Below are 27,415 nucleotides of genomic sequence, written 5' to 3'. Positions count from 1 at the left end.
CACTTCCGAGGTCTGTCGGGCGGGAAGGAGGTGATAAGCCAGGAACGTTTCCCCCTCGGGGAGGGAAGTTGACACCCTGAGAGAACCCCCCCCCCCGTTCTCACACACACACATTGTGGGAGCGAGTTGGGACGTGTGTTGCAACGTCGAAAACATCCCAAAGAATGAACAATATGAACGCTTTAAAATAAGTGGATACATTTTGTGGCACCTGTGGGATGAGCAAGTCGCTCAGCATTTTTCTTTTATTCCTTGAATCACTCCCCCATAAAAATGTTGAACAGAATTTTATTCTCCATTAGCCAAACAAATAGGGCTCAATGTCTTTTCAACCTTTATAAAAATACATATTTGACATCTGTCGCGCTTTGATATTTTTAGCAATACCTAATCAAAATATTCACGCTAGTAAGAGCAAATATTTTTCATTAAAATTCTGTTATCATTTACATTAATAACACGCCCATAATTGATCAGCCTACCAAAAACTTCAAACCAAGCGCTCCCTCCAGTTACATTCTGACATCTTTTGGCTCATGTCCAACCAGACATGATGTTCACAAATTGGATTGGAAGATTGCAGGAAGATTCTTTCCGTTACCTCCCCCGAGGCTCGCTCTCTTCCTGGGAAAGTCACGGAACACAAAAGATTCCTTGACTGTAGGAACTTCTGATTGATATAACAGAAATGCCACTTTAAAAAAAGGACAACATTTGTGTATATAGTTTTTTTTATTATTAAACCAGAGTACAGAAATATATCTTATTATATTTTAAAACTAAAATGTGAAATATCCCCTCGACTGCAAAGGCTTTGCACCAAACAAGGTCCGTGTATTTTTTTCCTTAAGATAATGTCAAATCATCTTTGATCCTGCTTTTTACGTCTACAAAAAGTGTTTAATAACTCACATTTTCGGGCCTGATTATTGATCAAATATATTTTCAGATGATACGTTTGGAAAGAGGAAGCCCCTACAAGTTGTCGCGTAGCCACCGGACATAGTCGGCAAAGGCCCTCACCCCGACGTCGAACGCGAAGGGCCACATGGTGAGACTGAAACATGCGTGAAATCCGTCCGAGTAGTTCTCGGCCGTGACTGGCACGCCGGCGTCGCTCAGACGGCGCGCATACATCAGGCCATCGTCTCGCAGCACGTCGTGCTCGCACGTCATGATGTAGGCCCGTGGGCACTTGGCTAGAACCTCGGGTCCGGCCAAGAGAGGCGCTGCACGCACGTCTAGCAGACCTGGAACCTCATCCAGAATTCCTGCATGGGGCGAAATTTCAGATGTTTACATTGAATTTATTTCTTTTGCAGTCCAAAAAGTAAAATGAAGGTTCCACAGTATTTCTGTGTTACACCACCCTCTGGTGGCCAAAGTGCGCACGGCAGAAATGGAAGCCCTGCCGCTTAAAGACTCATTGTATCATCTTGAAATGAATCAGCCTTTCCATACTTTCCATCCTACGCGGCCCCTCGCCACGTACTGGCAAGTAGTCATTGCGGTGCTTCGGGTGCAGGAGGGCGGTCCAATCCAGGCGAGCCGTCACCTCCGGCGCCACGTTGGAGCTGTGTTGGTTGGCGAAGAAGTATGACTTAAGGGAGAGGTCGGCGCCCAGGTATTGCAGCCAAAACTGGACCATGGCCGAACGGTTGAGGATGACCATGTCTCGGTTTTGCTGATAGGACGGCGTGTTGAAGTCCAGAGCCTGAAGGACCGGGTAGATCAAAGCCTGCACGCTGAACTTCACCCTCATGCTGTCGTCCAGGGCAATCTGAACAAGTCATCACATTTTGCAGAGAAAAAAGGATTAAGGAATTTATTTTCCAAAACGTTCCCACCATACCTCTTGAGCGATGGCGGCCGATAGGTTGCCGCCGGCGCTGTCCCCCGACACGGCGACACGCTGCGGATCCACGCCGTGCTCGGCCAGCACCTCCGGGGATAGGAAGTGCTTGGCGGCCGCGAGGCAGTCCAGGTACGGCGTCGGGAAGCGGCTCTCGGGACACAGACGATAACTTGGCGGCGGGAACAAGACGTGCAGTTGAAAGATAAAGTCTTGGATACGTAGCAAGTTTAAGACTTACTCGACTGAAACCACCACCATGTCGAGTTCTTTGGACATTTTGCGGCTTCCTTGATCGTACGCGCCGTCCCCTGGGGAACAACACACAACTGACGTTTTGCTCATAAATACAAAGTTCTTTAAGATTTTGGCAGAGAAGTGGATCAACTCTAAGCCCCTTTATCTTTGCAATAGTGATGGATGGAATATCAATGTGTGTGTGTGTGAATAAGAGAGCTAGACGAGGAAGAGCGACTGACTGGGACTGCCGTAGGCCCAGCCTCCTCCATGGATGTAGAGCAGACCCCTCCTCAGCTCCCCTTCAGTCCGGGGCTGATAAATACGCACGGGGACGCCGTCGAAAGTCACGTCGCTGACCGCCAAGTCGCCCGCATCAGGCCCGCCTGTCAACTTCTTAACGGTGCCCTCCAGTCGCTTGGAAGTCCTTCGGCTGGCCGTGATGTGGTGGCCCAAGCCCAGCCACTCCATCGCACGCGCCTGAAGGGGAACATCATTATTTCTTGCAGGAAATTCCACATCGGCACGGCAACCAGACAAAGTGTGGTGGTAATGGTAGACTTTCACCTGCAAAGCTTGTGACGCAATGAGGAGGAGCAAAGGTGAACATTGACGGGAAGTTAGTGGTGCAAACCTGACTTGGCTTTCTCAACGTTGGTACGTAAAATTTTACATAGCACACATGGAACATGTAAAAAAAAAAAAAAAAAAAAGCATTGAGGCAATATCGGGAAAATTGTAAATAATTCATATGCCTTTGCAGGGAGTTCTCGGTTTACAACGGTCTTGCAAAGCAACCCTCGTGACTGCCAACAAGTTTGCAAAAAGTGTGTGAAGGAAGGCACGCTTACCAACCAACCAGTTTATTTCTATTCTCATTTGATTATTTGACAAATTAAAGGGCAAGAAAAAATGCAAGACTAGAACAGACGATTTCCAGACTCAAACCTCCTTCAATTATTTTGAAACTCACCAGGCGTATGACACTTTTGATAATGTCATCTAACAGCCAAAGTTTCCATTGCTGCCGAATAGCGGCAGGCAGCGGCTTGTACAAGCAGAAGCGCACAGCCGCGGCCAGCGAAGCGGCGAAGACCGCCGACACCAACCACATGTCGGCTCAGCTGAGCCGTGTCGCACCGGTGCGCTGCGGAAGGGAAAAGGTGACAGAGAAAGAGGAGTGGCCAAATACTTTCATGAAGAACTTCATAATTAATCAAATAGAATAATTAGAATAGCCTGTGGTAGTAAACTTTAGAGTGCATCGTTTTAAAATCCACAAAATGTTCATCTGGCTTTTGACACATTTAACGGGCTTCATTTGACATTTTTTTTTTTTACCTGACTGCTTTTATTTGAAACTGTACAAAGGGGAACATCCGGGACTTTGTCGTTTAAAAATAGTTGTAGTACACGTTGTCGCCACACGAGGGCAGAATACAACTGTTGATCGGTTGATTTGATTTGATTAGCCTTTTTTGGGATGAATCTTTTATTGGCATTTTTATGCTTAACACCTTCAACTCTAATGTATTTAGTGTATTTCCTAATTTGATGTATTTTCTAATCTTTTTCAAGGCAAGTTAGAAAATGTTTTAGGTTGTTTTATTGCAACTCACAAAGACATGCAATAAGACTGGTGTGGTCTATAACATTTTTTTTTTTTTTTTTTTACAACAATGCCAGCAATAATTAGGGGTAATAAAGCCGGTGCCACTCTTGCCCTCCCTTCCCACGGGTTCACTCCAGTTCTGCGTCCCTGGTGATTTCCCTTGTGAGAACATAAACAGCGACGACAAAGGCCTGACCCCGGCCACTGACGGATTTTCCAAAACAAGCTCCGGCGGGACGGCCCGGCCGACCGTGTCAGATTAACCTCTGGGGCTCCCGGAGGAGGTCCACTCCAACATTTCGATAGCGAACACTGTCATAAAGTCGGCTAAAAAAGGAATCCAAAGTGAAGGACCTTTGGCTGAGTTGTGATGTCGAACAAATTCCACTGTGGATGTTAAGTGTATTCCATGACCTCGCGTGAGCCTTCATAATCCACAGCTTTGTTCTCCTACATCCCATGTTCTTTGTTTCTACATGTTCTCATCGATGCCGTTCCTCGTTTCAACCAATCACTTGCCTGGGCCGCTTGTGTCTCGTCCAAGTGTAGCTCGTTGGCTCGTGTTTTTGCTTGTTGTTGCTGTCAGTCGCCATTTTCCTCCAAGTCATGACACGGTGAGTCTTTTCTTTGTTACACTACTTTGGTATTGAATGACCTTTTTGATCCGATTAAAAAAAAAAAAAAAAAGTTATACAAGTGCTTTGGCCTGTCCCAGCATGACGTGCAGTGTTTGTGCGGCTATATTTAAAACCCGAAGCAAGACTGCACGCTGCACCCAAGATCCGTTTCCCGAAGCTGCAAGCAGATGCCAAAAATGTGTCCGAATAGGAGAGTCAGCGGAATGCGAAGAGTTTAAACTTGAATGCCATATATACGTGTCTGGCGAGCATAAAAAAAAAAAGGCGTCTCCCTGTAGTCTGCGGTACGGAGGCCCCGATGTCTGGGACTGGAATTACACTTAATGGTCATTTAACGCCGCTAAATACAGGAAGCACGCGCTCTGGGTTTCTGTTTCAGGCTGCCTCCTCATTTTTGCACGCCGAAACGAATCAACATCTTTGACGATGACTTTATTCAACGCGCCATCAAAAGCAAATGGCATACTTCGGTCATCAACCGCAAAACGGGATTTTAATATTTAAATTTTCTCTAATCCATCCGTCTAGGTTGAGGGTCGGACAGGGCCCGATGAGGCCGACTGCATGCCTCAGCCCTGACCTTTGACCTTGTTGTGCCCGGGAGGAGGGGAGGGGGGACATTTCAAGCTGTGGAAGTCAGCACAGGGGAAGAGTCGGAGGTTGCTGGGAAGACACAACATACAACCTCACAATCCGTTTCCTTTGCAGCCCTCTCCGCACCCCCCTTCCCAAATCGGATGTTCGGTCAACCCCCCCCAGCCCCCACCTTAAGATGTCAAGCTGGACGCGGCCTCCCCGTTTGGCTTCAGCTGCTGTGCAGACACCCCGACAAAAAGCAGCTGTTGCAGCAAGTGGCGGCTTACCTCCGGGATGCACTTTGACATTTCAAAGATGGTGCTTTGGAGTTTTCATAGGGACATTTAATTGGAGGGGCGATGTTTAAGTTGCGTCAAGGGTAAAATGGCATCATCAAAATGTATCCATGCAATTGAAGTGCTGTCGACTTCAACTACGCGCGCCACGCAGCGACCGCGTTGTCCTCTGCGCGTATTTGTGTCATGCGAGGAGCAGGGGTGTCCGTCCTCAAGGCGAGGTGGCGAGTGACGCTCTCTGTTGCATTTTGTCAACGTGTGTGGCTGCAGCTTCCATTTCAGCTCATTGTCATCCCTCTCGAGTGTTATTTGTCTCTTTTGCAGCACTCTTCCTAACCTGTTTTTTTTTTTGCAAATATATTTTCACTTGAGTACAAAGTAATTGCAATAAAAGACAAGAAACAAGTCTTTAAGTTGACAAGCTGACCAAGCTGTCACTCTCAACGAGCCCCCGCCCCGCCCGGCGCGCTGCACACGGGTGGGAACTCCCCCTAAGTTCCCCCGGTTCTCCTCACTCTCACTCGGCTCAGTCGCTCCAAGAGCTGTCACGGAAAGGCACGAGAAACAAGCCCACGCGTGTGTTAGGTAGCCCACCCTCTCGTCGGGCTCTGCCGGTACGCTCCTTGCAGGTTTGCGGCGGTCGTGACTCGGCCAAGGAGGCGGCGGAAAGAGCGAGCGGTTCGCCGGCGGAGGTGAAGGACGAGGTGGGGAGACAAAAAAGGTAAGCGGCAATTTTGTGTTTACATTCCCTTCGCTCTCAAACTTTGCGACGGGCTTTTTGGCATGTCTTTCGTGCACGACGTGATGGTGGTTCCGACAACCAGGTTGGAAGTGTTTAACCCGGCTCTGGCTCCTATTTCTGCCCGGGTTGAGTGCATGGAATTCGGCGCTTCCCCATGACTCTGTGGGGGTTCTCCTGTTGTGTTCAGGTAACTTTGGACATCATATTCTCACCTTGTCGTGAGTCATCGGAGCGTCCGTCCCATGTTAATTGCATGTCTTAATATTCCCATGCAAAAATGACTTGTTTCGTTGCGCCTGAAGGTACACAGGTGTCGTGGTGGCTTTGGATGCAAGTCGTATAAAATCCCACTCTTTTTCACCACACTCGAACGCCACATAGAGTTAAACCTGCAGGTGTGTCCGACTGTCACATGCGTGTTTCCTTCAATGACGTTGTTTTAATGATGCGCGTGGGTGCATGCATGCGCGTGCATGATGGGGGGGTGATGTTTGTGGCGATTCCTTGTCAAATCCTGTGAGGTGGGGGTCAGTCACTAGGTCTCCTCTCTGGAATTCTCCTAAAATAGATTACACCCCCCTTCTTGCACACACTCACGCACACACACGGAAAATGACTGACATATTCAGCCAGCGCATGTTCCGGAAAGAAAACAAAACTAGCCTTTGGTGAGTCTCCTTCCTGGCATCTTCATGGATTTGTCCCTTGAGATGATGGGAACCTCAATGTGTGTGTGTGTGCAGTAATTTGAGCCTGGCTGGACCTTGCAATTGTGAAGGCCACTGTGTTCTTTTAAGGTGTGTGTTCCTGTTGAACACATAAAGATCAAAGTATCAGTAAAGTGCTGCCGTGGTGTGTTCAAGGCTCGTTAGTGGTGGGAAACAAAATGTAAACAAGCATGTGAGTTTGTGTTCAGAGCCCAGTCAACTTTTTCTTAAATCCACTGGGACACCATTCAAAGAGACAGATGGTGAGACCCAAAGGATGGCGACCTCCTATCTGGATTTCTTTTGCCATACCACTTTTCCTCTTCCCTTCAGAAGTGTTGGAATTTGGATTAACGCCTAATAAGTCCAAGTGGAAACAAAAACTGTACGTTTATTTCCTTGATGACATAACAGCTAACTTGTCGCGACGTATTTCGGTGGCTAACACTTGTTATGTAACGCGGCCCGTAATGGGGGAATCATCGAGGCGGGGCACCGTTTAAACTCAAATGGACACCGCACCCTTGGGATTAAACCAGCACCCCTCCCAGATTTGTAATTTGTCCGACATAGTTGCTCCAAACAATGTATGTTTTGTAAAGAACTTGAATTGCGCCAGCCGCTGTGAATTGTGGAGCTCTTAAACGGGCAACGCACACACGTGAGGGAGGATTGCGAAGCTGTTGGCTTACTCATCAGTGTGCAGCACAGGGGGATAATTGTGTCTGGCATCTTTCGGAGACGTCGGAGTCATTCACATTTCCCAGTAGAATGTGTGTGGGGTCGGCTCGTATTCCATGCACTGTTGCTGGCTGCTAAAAATGAAGATGTGAAGAGCGTGTGTGTGTGTTGTTGGCTGTATAAACACAGTGGCTAATCATCGTCTGTGTCAGCTTTGTTTACATTTCTTAGCATTGTGTTAAATGAAATTTTGCACGTCAAAAATATTTGGGGCTACTTTACTTTTCTCGCCTCATGACACACACACAGGACATAGGATGTGTACTAAGTTCCAAAACACAAAGGGGTGATTCATACATGTGTGTGTAGGAGGTTGACTCCTTGGCTCTTCCTTTTTAAATCACCTTCAAAGTGCCGTGAGATCTGCCTTGGGAAAGACCGTGAAGGAAAGAATGAATGGAAACAGGCTGAGGGAGGTAAATAAGTGGGACCCAAAAAAAATCACTCTGTTCCCTCATTGACTGGCTCCATTGTGGCGGCTGCGGCGGACCGTTCCGATTGGTCGCCGGGGTCTGAATGTCAGCGCTTCTCGTCCGTCCCTGCACTCTGGAATGCGTTGCTCTGTGTATGCGTGTCGAGTCGCTCGCTTTTGATTGTGTTGTGTTGTCCACACTGGCTCTCTTTGTCCACACCACACACACACACACACCCGCAGTGAGTATCTGAACCCAACATTCCTCCCACTTCGGCCTCCACTTGCCAAGAAGGGAAAAAAAAAAGCAGTAAATAGCAGTACCATTCACGGTCATGTTGGTGTGGTTTCTCCCTGGCCCCCACTTTAAGACACGGCCGGCTAAAAATATTTTATTGCCGTTTTTTTACGAGTCTCACTCCCTCTGTCGCTTTCTGGCCGCTTATTACGTCGCTCATGCATAAAACAACATTTCCTATGCCTGAAGACAGTCTTTTTTTTTTTTTTTTTTTTAAATTTCCTTCCATTGATAACTCGCGATTGATGGAAAGTCAGTTGCTGTTCCACTCCAAGCCAGCGGGTTTATAATTAAAGAATAATCAAGTATCACAAACTGTGATTTCAAGCAAACATCGCTGTCTTCCGTGCTTAGCGCTAGCCAAAGCTAGCGGCTTTTTTCCAGTGGACAATTCCAACTTTGTTTTGCCCTTTTATTTCATCTCAAGCATGAGCATTTGAACAACCAATTGCTGCAAACTCATCGACTAATGTTAAAGGCAACGCTAACTACCGCAACGCTGTCACCTTCAGATTATGTCAACCTGCAGTATCTTGAGATTTTTATTTTTTTATCGGAGAAAGAACGAGGAAGGCCGATGGATGCTCCTCGGGCCTTACCACATCCTGAGTTGCGTAACAGACCCGCTGCGACCGTCTGGACGAAAATGACACGAGGCCACGGGCTGCTTTTACTGCCCGCTGTGGCGAGACCATTCGTCTCATTCTCCACCGCAGTAGCAAAAAAAAAAAAAAATGGAAAGGAAGAGTGATACAACAGAGTAGGAAAGACCAGTAAATCTACGATGGAGACAAATCTTGTTTGACCGCAGAGGTCCTTCGCTCTTCTTTGTTATGCCAGTCAGCATCTGAGGGCAATGCCGAGGTTCTTAAGTACATTCACACGTGAGCCTACCGTAATTTTCGGACTATAAGTCGCACCGGAGTGTAAGTCGCACCAGCCATAAAATGCCCAAAAAAGTGAAAAAAAAAACATATATATGTATATAAGTCGCTCCTGAGTATAAGTCGCCCCCCCCAAACAAACTATGAAAAAAACCGCGACTTATAGTCCGAAAATTACGGTAACTTGGAGTCCCAAACCTTTCCAGAGACTTTTCTTAACAAGATGAAGACGTGGCGTTAATTAATTCAATTGTTTTGAACTGGCGAAAGATGGCAGGAAGGGCCTTGAAGGCAGCGCTGCAATTATCCACACGGGGAGGCGATGATGCACTCTTTTGACAAAAGTGGTTACTTGGGTATACCGTTATTAGTTTTCAGGCGTGGAATATACGCGGAGGATGATGGATGTCCGAGTCAACATGTTGGAGAGAAAAAAATATATATGGGGAAAATGTTTCCCATTAAAAGTAGCACAAATGGAAAACATTGCTGTGCACCGAGATGTGTTTTGCGTTTTGTGGGAATTTCATCAATGCATCCTTGAGGTTGCCATGGTTGCAGACACTGCCGGACCCCCTCCCCTGTTAAGACGTGCAAGAAGTGACGTCAGATGCGAGCATCGGAGGAACTTTGAAGGCTCGTGCGTGAGTCATTTTGGAGGCTGATGAAATCCTGACACAAAGCTCCTTTTCTTCTTTTTGGTGCCGTCAAAACGCTTTCGCAGAATGAGGAGTTTCAACAGGAAGATTTCGATAAAGGCGAGCGAGCGTGCGATGAAGACGTCTTGACTGCGATCGAGTCGATGAATCACTGCCTACGCTGTGAACTTCTTCGTAAAAACTGAAATAAATCACGCGTTTGTCGATACACGCATTCCTTCTGCACAATTTTGAAGGTCTTTTCTCCCTTTTGGTGTTTTTTCATTTCAACCCAGCTGTTTTCTCAACCCCCCCTTGTGTGACATTTGGAAAGTTTCCTTTAAAATCCCCTCGACATTTGCGTGGAAAAATGGTTTCCCCTGCTTCCCACCCAGCTGTTTTTAAAAGCGAGAACGCCTAATAACAGTTTGCCGCTTATCCACATTCTCAACGTCACGCAAAACAGTTTGTTCCACAGTGGATGAGTTAGCCTTGATGCTTCAATTGCTAGCTAATTGCAACATTAGCTTAACTGTCCTTGTCACAGCACAGGATAATCTCTCAAGATAATCTTTCAGTGAATTCTGAGAATGGGAATACTCAAATTTGACCTGATAGCCTTGAATTACTTTAAGCTAGCGCTAGCCAAAACAAACAAAACAAAATTCCAGCTCCTGTAGCGGGAAATCGCCAAGACTGAATTTCTGAAAGACAAAGGAGCTTGTTATTGTGTCGATTGTAAGGAGAAATGATTTCAACTCCGACCGCCCACATCATGGCTGACGGCGTGTTTTTGCTCTGCGGATGGCGACTCATCTGCTCTGCCAGTTGGTCAACCGCTCGTGGTTGAGCCAGAGCTGCGGGAAGCGAGTACGCGGTTATGCCCGGGCTGCGTACCGACACCCATCTTAAAAGTCGCAACGTAGTTCTGGGATTTTACGAGATAAAATGACAGCCATCCAGTTTTTTTCTCCTCGTTGGAGGTTAAACCAATGAAGGAACAAACATCACTTGGACTGTGTTGATGTGGCACATGTGTTGTCATGACTCTGTAATTTCATCTTGGTCGCGTTGTGATTATGCAGTGATATACTGGAGACAATTCAAACTTGCAGTCATGGGAACCAGAATATCAAATAGTTTTCTGGGTCCTTGTTTTCTTCTTGTGTAGGGCCTGACCAATGGAGGCCATTTTGGTTTTCGGGTCCCAGCGGATCTTTAAAAAGTCTTTACCGGTAAGTTAATGAATCTAAAAACAAGACCTTAATTGCCATTGAGAATGTCTTTTAAAAAGTTTTTCAAATTGTCCGATTGAGACCCAAGCAGGTGTCCTAAACGTAGGCGACGCTGACTAATCAAGCTATTTTGGTCTTTGTCCTTTACCGACGTCAACATTTGATGATCATCTGGAGGATTGGCGATAAAAGCGGAGCGCTCTAGCCTGCTCCTCGCTGCTTTAATTGTTGTTGACGAGAACTCGCCCAGTTGGAGAAGAGTCTCAACCAAAATGAGCAGCCTTGAAATATCACCAATTTGTCTCGGCTTAAGTTCAAAGCATACTTTTAGCGCAGAGCTCCATCTTTTGTCTGCAAGACTGCAACTACGAATTTGAGACAGCGGTCTGACCTTCGACCCTTTCGACTGACTGTCGCAGCTTTTTGGTGTTATGAACTTGCGTCACGCCATCAAACTCATTGAAGGCTCTGCCTGTCAAAGTCATTCCGAGCATTTTGACCCCCCCCCCTCCCCCCTCTTCCTCGGAGGCTTTGGGCCAGCCAGGCGATTCCAGTGAAAGCGAGAGAAGGCGATCTGAGGTATCCATCATTTAGGCTGAATCAGGCTACTGAGGCTACCTTATCCTCTCTGGCGTCAGCTCCTATTCATAGGCCCCCAAAAAGTTTACCCCCCCCCCTCCCCAAACCGCCTCCTCCTCTCAGGGCTTGAACGTAAAGCTGTCGTATATATTAATCACACTCTTGAAGGGGTTGCCAGACGAACGGCGTTTTCCCTCGGGGGGTTGTTTTCGTCTGTCGCCGGGTGCTTAGAAATTCGCCGGTGATGGATCGCAAATAGGAAAAGCCAGAGAAGACGTTTGCGGACTTCTTTTTTGTGGTCTCGACGTCGCTTTTGGAATGTGAGTACAAGGCGGTTTTGCTTTTCCTGTTATCGGAGTTTGATGGGCTTTGTCAATTTTAACCATGGACGCTAAAACTTGCCCAATCTCAAACTGTGCCAGAAGGTAAAAGAGTTTTGGGCTATTTGTAGGAATGCCCCATGCTCCGCAGTCTCCACTTTGCTGCAGCACTCCGGTTTCCGACAATCTCCTCAAAAGTGAAGTACGGGAGGCCCTTGAAAACGCAAGCACCCAATAGATTTCTTTTGAAGCACGTTTTTGTAGACAGCTGAGGTCAGTCGGCACTTAAAGCAAGAGTTCCATTGATCTCCATGCAAAGGATTTGAGGAAGCTGAGGTCATGTTGTGTGAGCTAAGCCATATTTTTCTTGCCTTGTGCATTTTAGAGCCAGAATGGAATTGATTTGAACGGACGGGGCCCTTTGCTTAATTGTCGTGAGGTTCTACCAGTTTCGATTTTTGCAGTAGCACTGAGCGTGCAAGATGTTGGTTGTGAAGACTCGTCCATTTCCCCGTTCTTGACGTTATGCTAATGTTGCAAGTTTGAGACACAAACTTTGGTGCGAGTGGGTGTTTTGTTTTTTTTTGCTCCAGCCGCGTGTAGGCGTTGGAATACTGTGTACTCGGCCTGACTTATATGGCCTTCAATAAAAAGTCCAATTTGAACACACTACAGTTATTTTTTTTTTTTATCTTGACACACAAATGCATATTTAATCATCTTTTTTTTTTTTACTGTGGCGATCCATAGTATGTTTTCCGTGTGTGTGTCCGTTTGCAATGAGTCACTGCCGTTGCAAGCATTGTCTTTGTTCTCCTGTCACGCCAGCCCACTATCCTTTTCCTCCAGGTGTCAAAAACATGCCAGAAGCGTGTTTGCCTTCTTGCGTGTGCGTGGGTACGTACGTGAGCCTAAGTGTGTGTGTCAGTTCCTGCACTCGCATTTACAGTACATACTGTACCCCCCCCCCCATGAGATCACGATGCTGAAAGCAGGCAATGCATATCGAGTGTGTGTGTGATGACAGCAGAGACATGAGAGTCCTTGCGTCACATTAACGACGTCCAATAAGCCATCTTCAGACATAAATCTTTGCCATTTGTGGGGCCGCATTACAAACAGATGCGCTCTCCGTTTACTGGATGCTAACCGTGATTCAGTCCAAAGCCATTTGTAACATAGCTAGCAAGTTAGCTTAGCATTCCTGCAGTGAGGAAAACACCAAGACTCAGTTACTGCTCAACAAGGATGCAATATATTTTTTGGAGCAGCTCGCAGCTGGTTAAAATAATCGCGCTAGCATTTTGATGATGGTGAAGCCGTTTATATTTTGAAGCGTCTTTGACACGTAATTGATCGTCCCACTCCAAATTGATCACGTATAGGCCAAACTGACGCTGCAATGTCTTCCTGCATGTAACGTTGACGCCGCACATCCCTTCTTGTGTGTCTTGTCATGTGCTTCCTTTCTGATGTCTATTTAATGACACCAAGCTAAAGCTCAGCAGATGGCACAAGTCGAGACTTTTTATGAGCATTTTTCTTTTTTTTGCTAACAGGCGCCCAAGACGAATTGCGGCTGACGATGAAAGACTTCAAAGTTAGTACATCCAAGCGAGCCTACAAATGGTTACAATACAGACACACAAACGCACACACACACAATGCCACATCCTCTGTTACTGGGCTATTTTCTTCCCTGGTGTTTAGAGGCTATTCTCGGACTAGTGTTTGTGCATGTGACCCAAGTTGCGCCCCCCCCACACCTTCCTGAGCAAAACGTCCGTCTGCCAATTCATGTATGTGTGTGTGTTTTCATATGTGTGTGTTGATGGCAAGTGAGCAAGGCGATGTTGACACCTTCTGCTTCGTATCGCACCTCAGCGTCTTTTGTCTGTCTCCAGCCCCTGAAGGACATTCCTCATCTTTTTGTTCTCTAATGATGAATCCCAGGTTTTGGAGGACATTTTTCTTCGACATTTTAAAGGGACTGAGATTATTTTACGGATTCCCGGATGCCGATCCAATCGTGAATGTCTGAAAAGTTTGACGCCGGCGAGTCCCAATTTAGATTTTGGGTGGGATGAGGGTGCTGGAACATGATGGCTCTCCCCACCGTCTCCGTGACAACGGGCGGTGGCGACAAGGGGTTTGCGGTTAGAAACCCTAATCTGCTCCTCGTATGACCCTCTGATGGACGGCAACAGGAGTCCATACACACACCAACACACACTCCCGAGTGTCTCGCTTCACTGACGCAGTCTAAACATGCGCTTATATGGGTTCTAATTCATTTCTGACAAGACCTGTTCTTCTTTCTTTTCCTCCAAACGTCGTGCAGAATACACCACGTGTCCCGTTTTTTAAGAGGCCACTTGCGAATGGCCGTGCTGCATCTGCAGTCGGGGCCATGAAGTGCTTTTTGGGACTGGAGATTGTCAAAGCTGAGCTCTCTGCTCATTGACTCAGTCGGGGAAAGTTAAAAGGAGCTTGGATGCACTTGAAAGGAAAGGCTTCGTCAGCAGTCTCGAGGAGCCGTTCATAAATCATTTTTAATAAAGAAAAAAATGGACGGATTCGTGTTTACTTTGCTGCTTTTTTTTTGTGCCTTCGCCCGCGTGTCTGTGTGCCTTTTAAGGCCTTTCAAGATAAAAAAAAAAAAAAGCTGTGAGTCAGGCAGCCATGCAGCCGCCTAAAAACATCCTTTTCCTAGATGGTCCCCCTCACTTCCCCAAAGAGTAAATTTGGTGCGTCTATCCGATCCGCAGTCAGTCCTCGGGGGCCGCTTGCTCATAATGAGGTGTGGAGCTATTCACACGGTCTTTCTCCAGAGACCCGTGCGTGTCGGGATTCATAATAACGTCTCCACTCTCGTGCACAGCAGTTGCTCGGGTGGCTTCCAGCGTCCCCTTTACGCATGTTGATTTATTATGTATGGGAATGTGCTGAGTCTGGGCAACTCTCGGGAAGAGAAGAGAAGAGAAGGAAGCAAGAATGAGAGCGGGACGAATGCAATTTTCAAGCTACTGAAAAGATGATTGTCATATTTTGAAACAGACCGATTTACATTACCCTTGACTTTAAACTGTGACTTGGGACAGATGGAGTTTGATTGTCTTGTTGCAATTAAGAAAAAGAAAAAAAAAAGAAGCCCTATGGCAAGGCGTATGCTAGCAATTGGTTTAAAATCTTTCAAATGGTATTTGTCCTATTTTATAACTTCGGGATGACTAAATGATAAAAATTTGGATTTCATTGCTCATCAGCATGCACTTTTGACTGCACATGGTCATATCAAAGTTTTACAGTATTAACAATCGATAGACTAATGACAGCCTCCCTGCATCTCCCCCCCCAGGTCAGAGAAGCCCAACACGAGAGTCCGGAGAAACGAGAGTGACGGCAGACTTCCAGACGCAACATAAGCAGAGCGAGAAGAGGGCAGTGGGCCATCTGCTATTCTGCAGCTGCGGCCGAGTCAGCAACTACGTCTCGGCTGCCTGGGGACTTTTAAAAGGAGGAGGAGAGAAAAGATTTCTTCCAGCCAGCCACGGAGCGGCCAAGTCCGGAGCCATGCTGAAGCCTCGCTGGCAGCGCCGGAGGCCCGCGGGGGGAAGGCTGAGAGCCCAGCTGGACGTTCCGCCGCCGCCGTCCTGCTTCGCTGTCATTAGTGGATAACGAGCTGCCGCGAGAGAGGAAGCGGAGAAGCGCCCCGTGGAGAACCTCGCAGCTGTTATCGAGATCGCCGAGTTCTTATGCCTCACCTTCGCAACGGGACTTTTTAAAAGTGGAAATTCCATTTTTTTTTTTCCCTTCTTGTATGCCCTGACGGATTAGTTGGGTGACATCGGTCACCATGGCAGCAGCGTACCGTGTGGTGGTGAGCAGCGTGAGCTGCTACAACAGCGTGGTGGTGGACCGACGCAAGCATTCCCACGCTGTGCACTATTGCTCGGGCCCGTGCAGGACGCTCTCGCAGGGGCTGGAATGTTCCGTGGCCCATCACGGCACCTGCTCGGAGGTGCTGGTCGCGCCCGACTCGCCCTCCAGGTGCTTGAGCGCCCAACACCACGCTAGGACGAGTGACTGCGGTGCCCTGGAGAGGGCGGGGAGCAACGGAAATCTGTATATCGGGGAAGAGGGCAACGCGTGGCGAGGAAAAAAGTTGCCCATTGGCGGAGGAGCGACGGGCAACCTGAGCTGCGGCGGCTACGGAAGCCTCAAGGACATCACGGAAGAAGCCATCAATCTGGCCAGCGGGAAGCTCAAAGAGTTTTCCTTCGACAAGCTACGTCTCTCCTCTTCCAGCCACGTGACTTTCCGGAAAGGTCGCAAGGTCCGCCCCGACTCCTTCAGCCGTCGCTCCACCGATCTGGAGATCATCTACGGCCACTTCAGCTCCGGTAACGCGTCGACAAACGGCGCGGCCGTAGCGCCCGCCGACGAGAACTCGCCGCCGCTTTTCGAGACGAAATTGAAGGGCGGTTCGTCGGCTATCACCAAAGTAAACAATTCAAGCGGCATCGGGTCGCTGGAGCAAAGTGTCAACACTCTAGCTTCTCTTTACCGCAACACTCTCGGGGAGGAGAATTTGATTGCTCGTCTGTTGGAGAAAACGTGGGGCGAGGCGGCGGCCGCCGGTGGCGGCGGCGGGGAGGACATTCGCGCCTGCCTCGACATCCTGCTCAAATGCTCGGAAGACCTGAAGAAGTGCACCGACATCATCAAGCTGTGCATCCGACGCAAAGCCGGCGGAGGTCCCCAGGATGGAGGCGCCAGTCCCGACAGCGTGTACCGGGCCCTGATGACCCGACTCAGCATGTATCTGAAGAGACTACCTCTGGAGCTGGAAGGGATCGGAGGTGGCGGGCACGGCGATCTGACGGAGCTGGTCAACAGTCTCCACTCGCTCCAACAAGCGCCCTTCTCGCCTATATTTGGCGGCGAGCAGCCTCCGCGTTACGAGGACGTGGTGCGCTCGCCTCCCAACGCAAAGCCCGCTCCTCGCATTTGCGTCCAGAGCTCGCCACCCAAAGCACTCACCAACGGACTCCAGCATTCACATCCCCCTTCATCCATCACGCATCACAACCTGCTCCCCGCTCCCGTCACGAGTTCTCCGTCCAGTCCGACACACTCTCCGTCCCGTCTCGGAGTCTCGCCGACGCCGCCTCCGGGATCCCCCATGGAGGCGCTTTACATCGAGGAGGAAGATGTCGATACAGGTAAGACATCTGGACGGGTCGCATCTCAGAGAAACAAAATATGGACTGAATTTCTTTCTCGTTTAGACTCGTGCGGCATCGGCCACACCGCCGCGAGACCTTCGACCAACGCTCCGGCGCACCGGAACGACGACATTGACAAACTGCTGATGGATTTGGAGAATCTTTCTCAGAGCATGAGCAACCCCAGGAGTACCGAGCCACCACTTCCGGTCAAGACCCGCAAGCGAGGCGGTGGCGCAGGCCTTGGGATGGTGTCCGCCGAAGCCCAGCCCAAAATCTCCCAGTTCCAAATCAAAACCAGCCACCCGACGGTGAACGGCACCAGTTCCAAAGCTCCTCAGGGAGAAAGCCGCAATGTGCTCGCAGGCGACGAACCGGAGGACGGCGCCTTACTCTTGAGAATCTTGGAGAGCATTGAGAGTTTCGCCCAGGAGTTGGTGGACTCGGGGGCGGGGAGCACCGGGAGCGCCGAGAGGAGCAGCGGCAAGGAACGCGAGGTGATGAAGCTCCTGCAAGGTACGCTGGCCTCTGCCAGCAGGCCCGACATTGACGGTTCCGCCGGACAAATTGATCCGGCGGGCCGTCCGGCGGAAACGGAAACCGCTCCGGCCGTACCTCCAAAGCTCTCCGCCCGAACACCCTCAGTTCCAGTCACGCCAAAAGTTCCGGCCGAAGACGTTGGCACGGCGACAACTGCACATCCGCCGACCCCCGAGGCCGCATCGGCGAAAGCAAACGACAGCGTTTCCGAAGCCCCTTCGCTCCATCCCAAATCCTGCCTTGCGCCTCCTGCCAGTCCGGGGAACGACGCTGCGCCTGAAGTCCCGCCCACCAGCCCGGCCGTGGTCGTCCACAGAGATCCGGCCGGGGACGTTCCGGCTTTGAGGGGCTCAACTCTGCTCATCCAGCAGACTCCCGAAGTGATCAGGGTAAGCGTCAATCCTTTATTCTACTCTCTGGATTTGTGGTGTTACGAGAATTTTATTTTTTTTGTAATTGCTGAGGCAGAACAGGATTGTTGACCATAATTGATAGTTGCTGATGAATAGCGGTAATTAGCGACTCGTCGGCGCTTTGACACGCTCAACGGAATGAACGTGAGAGGCTTGAAATATAAATTTGGGCCACTCAAGCGATCTTGTTTGTGTTTGAAAAAAAATCGACACGGTGGCGCCTCATGCCCTGTTGATGTCAAAACATTTTGGAGGTTGCCATGGTTACTGACAGCCAGAACTCAACAATAACAGTACCTGAGTGCATCATTAACGTCTGATGATAATAACCGCTTCCAGGAATTTGTACAAATACTGGATAAGGGCTCGCTGCACATAAGTTAAAAAAAAAGATGTAAAATTGGCAAAATTAATAATAAATGAATCATTTATTTGCATTTTTTTACATTTATAATTTAATTCTGATTCATTTGTTGATCATCCAATTTAAGTGACATAAATTGCTTATTTAACAAATGTTGATCATCAAATAATTATCAGGAAAAAATGTAATTCTATTAACTAAGTAACCACTTAAGTTGATTTTTTATTTTAAAGCATTTCCAAATTAAAAAACATTTTTTTTGCATGACTGTGACTGGTCGCGACCCTCAGTCACCTCCGGCCACGTAGTCAGCCTGCCATGAGCTAACACTTCACCTCCTCCATTGGCCCGCACGCTTCAAGTATTTTGGGCGTGTTGAGTAACACTTGTTGCCGTGTGGCGCCGCGACCCAATCCGAGGCGCTTGATGGAGGGTGCGACACCTTCGCAGGGGGTTGTCTGTTGCCACCACCAGTGTTAAGTGTATGCTTAGCCTGGCGGGGGTGGGGGATGTGTAGGGGGGGGCACCTAAATCTGTCCGCCCCCCCCCGTACTATGGCATCTCGCTAACAGACTCGCTGTCGCCACAGTGTAAATGGACCTGCGCGTGTGCCACTTGCGTTATTGTGTTTCTCTCCTTCTGTTGCCATGCTTCAAATATTTCCAAAAAATAATTGAGCTTTATCTGATGTCCGTATCATTTCCCATATCTGGTTAGATTGCCATTCGATTTGATAATGAAAGGAAGGAATCCCCTAACCCTAACCCAAACGGCGCCCGCGTGTGACGTCAAATTGGAGGCAGGCACTTCTGCTCGGCGGGAGGTCGTAAGCGGAGCGGTGGAAATCGCCGCCCGCTGCCGCCATGTGCCCGTGCTTCACATTTGTGTTTTATTGGCGGGCGGGAATCTAAGGAGGCCTTTTAACGATTTGGCGGGGTCACTTATCCGATTTAAGTGCACCCCCCCCCCTCCGTTGGCCGTGACCCTTCACTTGATAAGGCAATTTTGGCGCCTGTACATTTCAACACAGGCAAAGGTGTCACGATGTGCACGTCAACACGAAAAAGGCTGATGAAAAAAAAAAAGCCAGGCAAGGATATTAACGGGTGAAGTCCACGTAGTTTGAGAGCCGGGGTGGGGCGGGGGTCTTTCCAGCACAGCACAGTACAGTTGTTGACTCTGCTTGGCTGGAGGATGACATCATTCCTTCTACAGGAAATGAGGTCACAGGAGGAACGCGTGCCAAGTAGAGGAAGACGCCTGTTTGGATTAAATCCAAATTAAAGTTCAAGGCCCGGCAAGCGCGCTTTGAAACAATGTGGCTCGTACAAAGTCGCTTCAGAAATAGATTTTGAAACGTGCCAGAGATTAAAGAGACATTTTTATGAATTGAAGGAAAATGAAATTCTGGGTCCATATCAAAATACTTGATTGATTTGTGTGATACTGGAACAAACCTTACTCACAAGGACGGAGAGAGAGAGAGAGCACATGACCTCTTTTCCAATGTCGGTCACAATCCAAAGTTGAGGTGCAACACTTGGCAGCCGGCACTCTGCTTGTACTGGTAGCTGTTAAGCCGGTGACATCATTGCTCGGCCCGGCCCGGCCCGGCCCAGCCCGCCGCTCCCACTGCAGCCTGGGATGTTCTCTAAACGGCTGTTCCCACTTTAGCGTCAAACTTTTTTTTTCAAGCGAGTCACCTTTTCATCTGGAAGCTTTTAACTCGGCTGGAGGCTGTGTTACCATGGCAACTAGCAAAACATGTTTTGGAGGGAGGGAGGGAGGGAGGGAGGCTTCGCGGGACTCCCCCACTCTACATGATGGGACTCCCTCCCAAGAGCTCGCTGTTTTGGGAAAGGCGTGGCACGTGGCCATGTTTTACCTTTTTATTTTTTTTACAGGCCTTAATCTTGACAGGCAAAGTTGTGATTGCACAACCAAAATATTTGACCTGATCTCCATTCGGGTTTCCTCTTCACTGTTAGTCAGAATGTAATTGACTTATAAATGAGATTGAAAGCCATTTATTTCAAATAATGATATAAACAATATAATATTTGTTTTGTATACAGTATTCCTACATTTAAAAGTAAAATAAATACAAGAATAAGCGGTTTGGAAAACTAATGGACGGATAGAATTTAAAAATTTCTAGGACCCTTTAAAACAGCCAGAATTTGTTTCTGCGTCGTCTGCTGCCCTCTAGCGGGGGTTTCAAAACCTGTCTGTCTGGTCTTTAGCTCCATCTAGTGGACATTCCGCTAATTACAACGATCAGTTTAAAAATTATATATACAGAAAACACATGAAAACGTTTTAAAAATATGTGCTATTAAAACAATCCATTTCACGTTAAGCTTATTTTGAGAAAGCATGTGACTTAAACGCTTACGAGGAACTCATCATATCTGCTTCATTTTGTTCCCAGATACTAAAACTTTATGTGGAATCTTCCGTGTGGCTAATATTTCAAGTCATGAAGTGCCACAATAAAGAAATTAATTTTGAATGATAGCCCAAGCAGAAATTTGAAGGCATATGTGAAAGCTCTCAGACTTTAGTGGAGGCTGTGGAAAATCTTTGCTTGCTGACTAGCGGGCGACAACCACAACAAACTTCTTTGATGACTTTAGCGTTTCCCGAGCGTGGTTCCGATCCATTTGCGCCGGCGTCTGAAGAAACCATCAGCCTGGCCTCCATCTCCCCGATGGGCCGTTCATCCGTCTGGCTCTCTGGAAAGCCAAACGAAACCCGTATTATCATTCTAAATGAACCCCAAATCCTTTTGACCTTGAATGACTGCATGCCCTTGACGTCATCCTTTTTAAAATTTGGAATATTCACCTGTAATGATTATTGACTTCCTGTCTTTGTCATTGGCTGGAATCTGCCTAGTAGCGCCGCAGGCGAAAATAAATTTGTAACGATGTGTACGCGGATAATTTTACACACAGCAGGTGTTTTCGGAAGTAGCTTTGTATACACGGCACACTATTCTCTGCGGTTCCTTGGAAGTGGCGCACACATTTAGCGCAACAGTTGGCACTGCGGAACAGCTGACATATCCCCCCCCCCCCCTTTTTATTCCCCATCATGCGTCTGTTGCCGTTTCGCGGCGTGAAAAGGGGAAGTGCGCACCTGTCGTCTTGTCCTTCTGTGATTTACGCTATTAATACGATCATATTCATAAAAACAGATTTGGGGAATTCGGTTAATGCCCTGCCACATTTGATTGCTAACTCTTTTCGTTATATTTATTATAATATAAATCGAGTAACGTGCAGCAAATAGATTTGAATAACAAACGAGTCCTCTTTTTGCGTGGCGCTCGTTTGTTGATTGTCACAAGATATTGGGATTGATGTTTCCTCCTTCAGCACATCAGGAAAAGTGTGTTTGTGTACGTGTGTAATTGTGTGTGTGTGTGTGTATGTGCGCGCGCGCGCGCGTGTGTGGGATTGGTATGCGACCTTGGCTTCAGTACAGAGTGGAGTTGTTCCAAAGAATTCAGCAGGGGTGCGCACAGCGGAGTTACCCTAAAAAACACAAGGTTGGATCTGGAAAAGTCACTAGCATACATTAGATATTAAAAAAATAATAATAATGACACTAAATATGCTTAGAAACAATTCTTTAATAAGTTATTCTGCATAAACTTTGTCCGAAATGTTGCTGTGTGGGTGATGACTATGACCGCTAGAGGGCGCCAGATTGTCCGCTAAAATCACGTGAGAAAAAAAAGAAGGGAAAGGTGTTTATTCCTTTAGCAGATTGTGAGAAGCTTGTTTTCCTTTTGGAATGTGCACACAGCTGCATCGCAGACATTTGCGACATTCACTTTATTAGGTACACAGTCTAAATCCGAGTGAAAAAAACAAATCTGCAAAAGTACTCATCATGGTGAGTCAGGCAGCAATCCAACACAGAATATGTTAAAGTTTCAGGACCAGGTGACAAAGTTCCTGGAACTTTACTGACGTGTCATTCACTGATTCATCACGCCATCCCAAAATTAACTCTTTGGAAATAGTTCCTCTTTGATTGCCCCGCCTACTCACATGGAAGCGGCCTTTGCTGAATGTGTGTGTGTGGAGGGGGGGTCTCAAAACGCCGCCCCCCCCTGCCTCCTTCTCAATCGGTAAACTGTGTGTGTTGCCCGACTCCAGCATGGCTCAAGTTTCTCGGTGCGCTCGGTTCTGAACCCAGTTTGGGATTAGAAAAACTGCGTGAGGCGGACACTGCAGGGTTCGCTCCCCCCCTGGATGGTAGATCATGCCCGGGTGGTCTTCTTCCAGTGGAACCTTGCATACTGGATTACTACCACAGTCTGGAGGGAAAGGTTCTGGGCTACTTTCTGGAGCTTTTGTTCGGAACCCTAGCTGGAGTTTGGCGGGAGGGGGCGTTTTTGCATGCGGAGACCGCCGACCATGATGATCAAGGAGACGTCATTGCGCCGGGACCCCGATCTGAGGGGTGAGCTGGCCTTTCTGGCGCGGGGCTGTGATTTTGTCTTGCCGTCGCGATTCAAGAAAAGACTCAAGTCTTTTCAGCAGCAGCAGCAGCAACAGCAGGAGCAACAGGTCAGACACGCCGCCAGGTAGCAGCACGTAAAACTAAAATCTATCCAATAAGTTTTTCGTGCAGGACATGACAAACCGTTCTGAGGCAGATACCAGTAGGTTATTAATAGACGGGAGGTGCAGGAATAGAGTGATAGAATGAATGTGGGGGGGGGGGGGGTAGGAAGGGGGGGGGGGGGGTTACAGCTGTCAGCCTCAATATGTGCAAAATGGCCACTGGAAGGAAATTTTGCAAGCTAACAACTTCCTGTTTCCAATTTGATGCTTTTTGTTTTGCATCTACTAGATAGGATGTTTTGTACGTCACGCTTTCTCATGACATCATCCTCCTGATTTCTACTTCAGGTCCAGTCCAAAGCGGAGAAGAAACCCGGCACGCCACCCCCGGCCCCCGCACAGGCATCCACCGTCCCGCATGCCTCATCGCACCGCTCGCCCAGCCCGCCGCCAGCAGCTCCGGTGGTCATCTCCCCTCCTCCTCCCCCTCCTCCTCCTGCCATCAACATTCCCAGGTTCTACTTCCCAAGTGGGCTTCCTGCCGTCGGCCCCCCGGCCAACCACGACGCGGCCATCGGCGCCATCGAAGAGACCTTCGCCGAGTTTGAGGAAGAGAAAGCCGACATTTACGAAATGAGCAAGGTCGCTAAGGTAATCGTAACATGCGGGTGATATCAAAAGTCTACACACCCTGTCAGATTGATGTGATTTACAAGAAAAGGTCAAAGGACAAATTGTTTCTCCCACAGGTGTGCGATTGTCCGCTGTACTGGAAGGCGGCCATGTTCTACGGCGCCGGCGGCGAGAGGACAGGCTTTGTCTCCGTTCACTCCTTCATCGCCACCTGGAGGAAGTAGGTTGCATTTGCGGCCGATCGGAATCAAAGTCACGGAAATGCAAACACGGCTGGGCACTCTTGCAGGTTGCTGCACGGTTGCCACGACGACGCCTCAAAGTTTGTCAACCTGCTGGCCAAACCCGGCTGTCGGTACCTGGAGCAGGAGGACTTCATTCCTCTTCTGCAGGTCAGCTCTTTTCTTCTACTTTGCTTGTTGTCAGCCTCCACAAGAAAATAAATCTTTTTTATACACGTACCAATATCTTAGTTACCCGTTGCTAATTTGATTTACTATATACTGACTTACATTTTTTCTCAATTTGTTTTTTAAAATATTTTGTATGGTATAGTCTGTTTTATTTTATGTCAAATTATTTCAATTCAGTAGCGGTGTCAGTAGTATTTTTTTTTATTTATTTAACTTTTTAATTGAATGTCACAATTTGTCTTGTTTGTTTAGGACATCGTGGACACGCATCCTGGACTCACGTTTCTGAAGGATGCACCCGAATTTCATTCCCGCTACATCACAACGGTAATTGATGAATAAAAATTGCATGAAATGAAAATAAGTTTACTTGCGCATGAGTGATGTGTGATGTGAAATGCAAAAGAAATAGATCATGGAAACTGCCTTCTATGCAGCAAATCCCCCCCCCCCCCCTTAATGTCCCCCATGGCCTCTTCCATACCCATATTAGGACACTTCCTTCCATGGAGTCCAGCTCACCGATTTTATTTTCCTGTCTGTGACACATTAGCTGCATGCTACGTGAACCAGGAAGTGTCTCAGCGTCATATTCTGAAACTTCTTAAATGGATTTTAAAATTGACTTTCTCATGTGGATATTTTGTTTCTTTCAAAAATTATTTTAAATAACAAGCAAATACTAAACAACATTTTAAACATATATTTCTTATTTATAATATAATAATATTAATACTGGCAGGTCATTCAGCGGATCTTCTACGTGGTGAACCGTTCGTGGACAGGCCGCATGTCCATGACGGAGCTGCGGCGCAGCAACTTCCTGCAGACGCTGGCGCTTCTGGAGGAGGAGGACGACATCAACCAGATCACCGACTACTTCTCCTACGAGCACTTCTACGTCATCTACTGCAAGTTCTGGGAGCTGGACGGCGACCACGACCTCTACATCGACCACAAGGACCTGGCCCGATACAACGACCACGGTGAGACGGTTGGACACATTTGACCGAATTAGCCATCCGGGCACAAAATGGCCGCCTTGGTTTACACGCACCGCCCTCCGCTGTCCTCCCTCAGCGTCCTCCAACAGAATCATCGAGCGGTTGTTCTCGGGCGCCGTGACGCGGTAAGCAGGCGCAAGTGAGCCCGATCGCTATGACGACGGAATTAAAGGTGTCTGTGTGATTGGTCGCCAGGGGCAACACCGTGCAGAGAGAAGGTCGCATGAGCTACGCTGACTTTGTCTGGTTTCTCCTTTCTGAAGAGGACAAGAAAAATCCCACTAGGTAAGATTTAGCATTTATTTTTTGCAGCCAAGCCAAAAGCTAAGTCACCATTCGCCCTCCAGCATCGAGTACTGGTTCCGTTGCATGGACGTGGACGGCGACGGCGTCCTGTCCATGTTCGAGTTGGAGTACTTCTACGAAGAGCAGTGCGAGCGCATGGAGCGAATGGGCATCGAACCGTTGCCCTTCCAAGACCTGCTGTGTCAAATGCTCGACTTGGTCAAACCAGAGAGTCCAGGTAAATGTTCTCCCTCAGCCACGCTTGCTTCACCTTAACACACAACGCCATTTTTTTTTTTTGTCCAGGCAAAATCACGCTGAGTGACCTGAAGCGTTGCCGCATGGCTCACATCTTCTTTGACACCTTCTTCAACCTGGAGAAATACTTGGACCACGAACAGAGAGATCCCTTTGCTGTGCAGAAGGTCAGCACAAATAGTGGGCCATTGTGGTCCAAGTGGCCATTTTTTAAAATGTAGCGAGGAACATTTTGCCGGTTCGCTTGTTAAAACTCACGTGGCCCTTCCAGGACCTCGACAGCGACGGTCCAGAGCCGTCCGACTGGGATAAGTACGCCTCGGAAGAGTACGAGATACTTGTGGCGGAGGAGACTGCCAACGAGCAGATTCACGAAGGGTACCGCAAATAATCTTCTTCAAGGAGGTTGATCAGCTCGCTAAAGTTCTGAAATGTGATTCCAGGTCATTTGAGGACGACTATGACCTGGACGATCTCCAGGTCCCTGCTGAGATCGGGAATAAGATGGAAAAACTGGTCATTTCGGACCTGACGGCGTGAAAATGCCCATTGACTTTTGGATGGATGCGCTCCATCCAAAATAGAATATGGACATCCGTTTTATGATGATGATGATGATGATGATGACTCATTTTTTTTTCCAGTGAAGATGGACTCATGTTCACGGTTGACTCACAACAAAACGGATGAGTGAGACATTGATAAGCTCTTAAAGGAACACAGTACACTTAAAAAAAGCTATACAGAAGACGAATGTATTTTTTTTTTTATCAAATATTGACAATCATGCGCAGACACATCATATAACACGCAAAAAAAATTACTCAATTTTCTAGGTTTTTTTGCATGACTTTGGAAAGATTTTAGTATAATGGAAATGTTCGTTTTTTTTAAACAAATTTGCAATTTTTTCATAAAATTGATGCAAAATGTGACAAAAATATTTCCACAAGGCTTGATAGATTTTACCTGAAATTTTTGACCGAAACATTTGGCCCAAACAGAATTTCTGCACGACTTTAGAGATTTTGACTCATTTCTGAATTTGGGGGTTCATTTTATTTTTTTTCAAAGAAGCTGTTATTTATTGTTTTATCTTAACTTTGTTGTTGTTGCCAAAGAAATGTTGTTTAAGCTCTTTATTGCAACTACACACTCAGCGGACACTTTATTAAGTACACTTACACAGCCTTCATGTAGCTAAGTACAGTGTTAGTGCTCTTGGTATATTACTCAAAATGAAACATTTCAAAAAAAGAAATAAAAAATCCAATTATAATGTGCAGGTAAACCTAATGTGTCCAGCGAGTGTCAATTTCAGTTCCTATTTAATATCCACAAATGAACATGTGTGTAAATATACCTTTTATAACAGTTCTAATGCTCAACATGCACAATGCAGCTACAAAAAAAAACAACTGGTTCATTGATGTGTGCTTGTTGTGTTAACACGGCTTAGAGAGTGTGTGCTTGGGAATCTAGAGGTGTGTGTTTATGGCTTTGTGTCCATTTTTGTAGCTACATAGCCACTGTAAATGTGCCCGGCTATGTCTTTATTGATCATTATTATTATTATAGTAATAATAATAGTAACAAGAAGCCATTTTAAATGTCTTTTTTTTCTTTTTTACATGATTTTTATTGCAGTGCCACTGTGTGGCTCGGATTCAATTTGATCTGGTGTGTGTGTAACTGACAATCATTACGACTAACTACACACAAGCAGCACATGTCAGTTATGTCAAGCCATGTCAGGACTTTTATTCTGAAACTACTGTGAGAGGAAGTGAGTTAGCTTTTATTTGGATAAGCTTCCTATCATTAGGGTTTGTGTAGCAGGCTTTTTTTTTTTTGCTCTGTTTAGTTTGTGGCATTGGCTGCTTTGGTTTGAAGCTCAAAATGTTCAAATAAAGACTTTTAAAATGTCCAA

The 27,415-nt window shown here is 47.4% G+C and overlaps 2 protein-coding genes across 5 annotated transcripts; one reads left to right on the top strand and one right to left on the bottom strand.

Annotated features, from left to right (window-relative positions):
• Positions 1-722: 722 nt before the first annotated feature.
• Positions 723-6,349, bottom strand: nceh1a (neutral cholesterol ester hydrolase 1a). The gene is made up of 7 exons (XM_061301179.1): positions 6,166-6,349; positions 3,063-3,236; positions 2,332-2,569; positions 2,094-2,163; positions 1,853-2,024; positions 1,462-1,780; positions 723-1,271 (listed from the first exon to the last, which is right to left on the bottom strand). Exons 2-7 carry the CDS (start codon positions 3,201-3,203, stop codon positions 976-978), a joined length of 1,236 nt encoding a protein of 411 aa, XP_061157163.1. The 5' UTR covers positions 3,204-3,236; positions 6,166-6,349; the 3' UTR covers positions 723-975.
• On the top strand, positions 5,721-27,415 carry ppp2r3a (protein phosphatase 2, regulatory subunit B'', alpha). Of its 4 annotated transcripts, none has more exons than XM_061301146.1 (14): positions 5,721-5,932; positions 13,327-13,367; positions 15,126-17,924; positions 23,241-23,543; positions 23,642-23,745; positions 23,815-23,917; positions 24,191-24,265; positions 24,681-24,924; positions 25,019-25,067; positions 25,138-25,227; positions 25,290-25,465; positions 25,534-25,652; positions 25,757-25,863; positions 25,929-27,415. In XM_061301146.1, the coding sequence occupies exons 3-14, from the start codon at positions 15,624-15,626 to the stop codon at positions 26,023-26,025; spliced, it is 3,768 nt and encodes a 1,255-aa protein (XP_061157130.1). In that variant the 5' UTR covers positions 5,721-5,932; positions 13,327-13,367; positions 15,126-15,623; the 3' UTR covers positions 26,026-27,415. The 4 variants fall into 4 exon arrangements, with proteins under 4 accessions (XP_061157130.1, XP_061157129.1, XP_061157131.1 ...); XM_061301147.1 differs by lacking the exon at positions 13,327-13,367 and having other exon boundaries at positions 5,722-5,932; positions 15,126-16,992; positions 17,059-17,924; XM_061301145.1 differs by lacking the exon at positions 13,327-13,367.

This window comes from Syngnathus typhle, linkage group LG16 (assembly GCF_033458585.1).
Source record: "Syngnathus typhle isolate RoL2023-S1 ecotype Sweden linkage group LG16, RoL_Styp_1.0, whole genome shotgun sequence".
Lineage (NCBI taxonomy): Eukaryota > Metazoa > Chordata > Actinopteri > Syngnathiformes > Syngnathidae > Syngnathus > Syngnathus typhle.
This window is presented reverse-complemented; position numbering and strand designations above follow the sequence as displayed.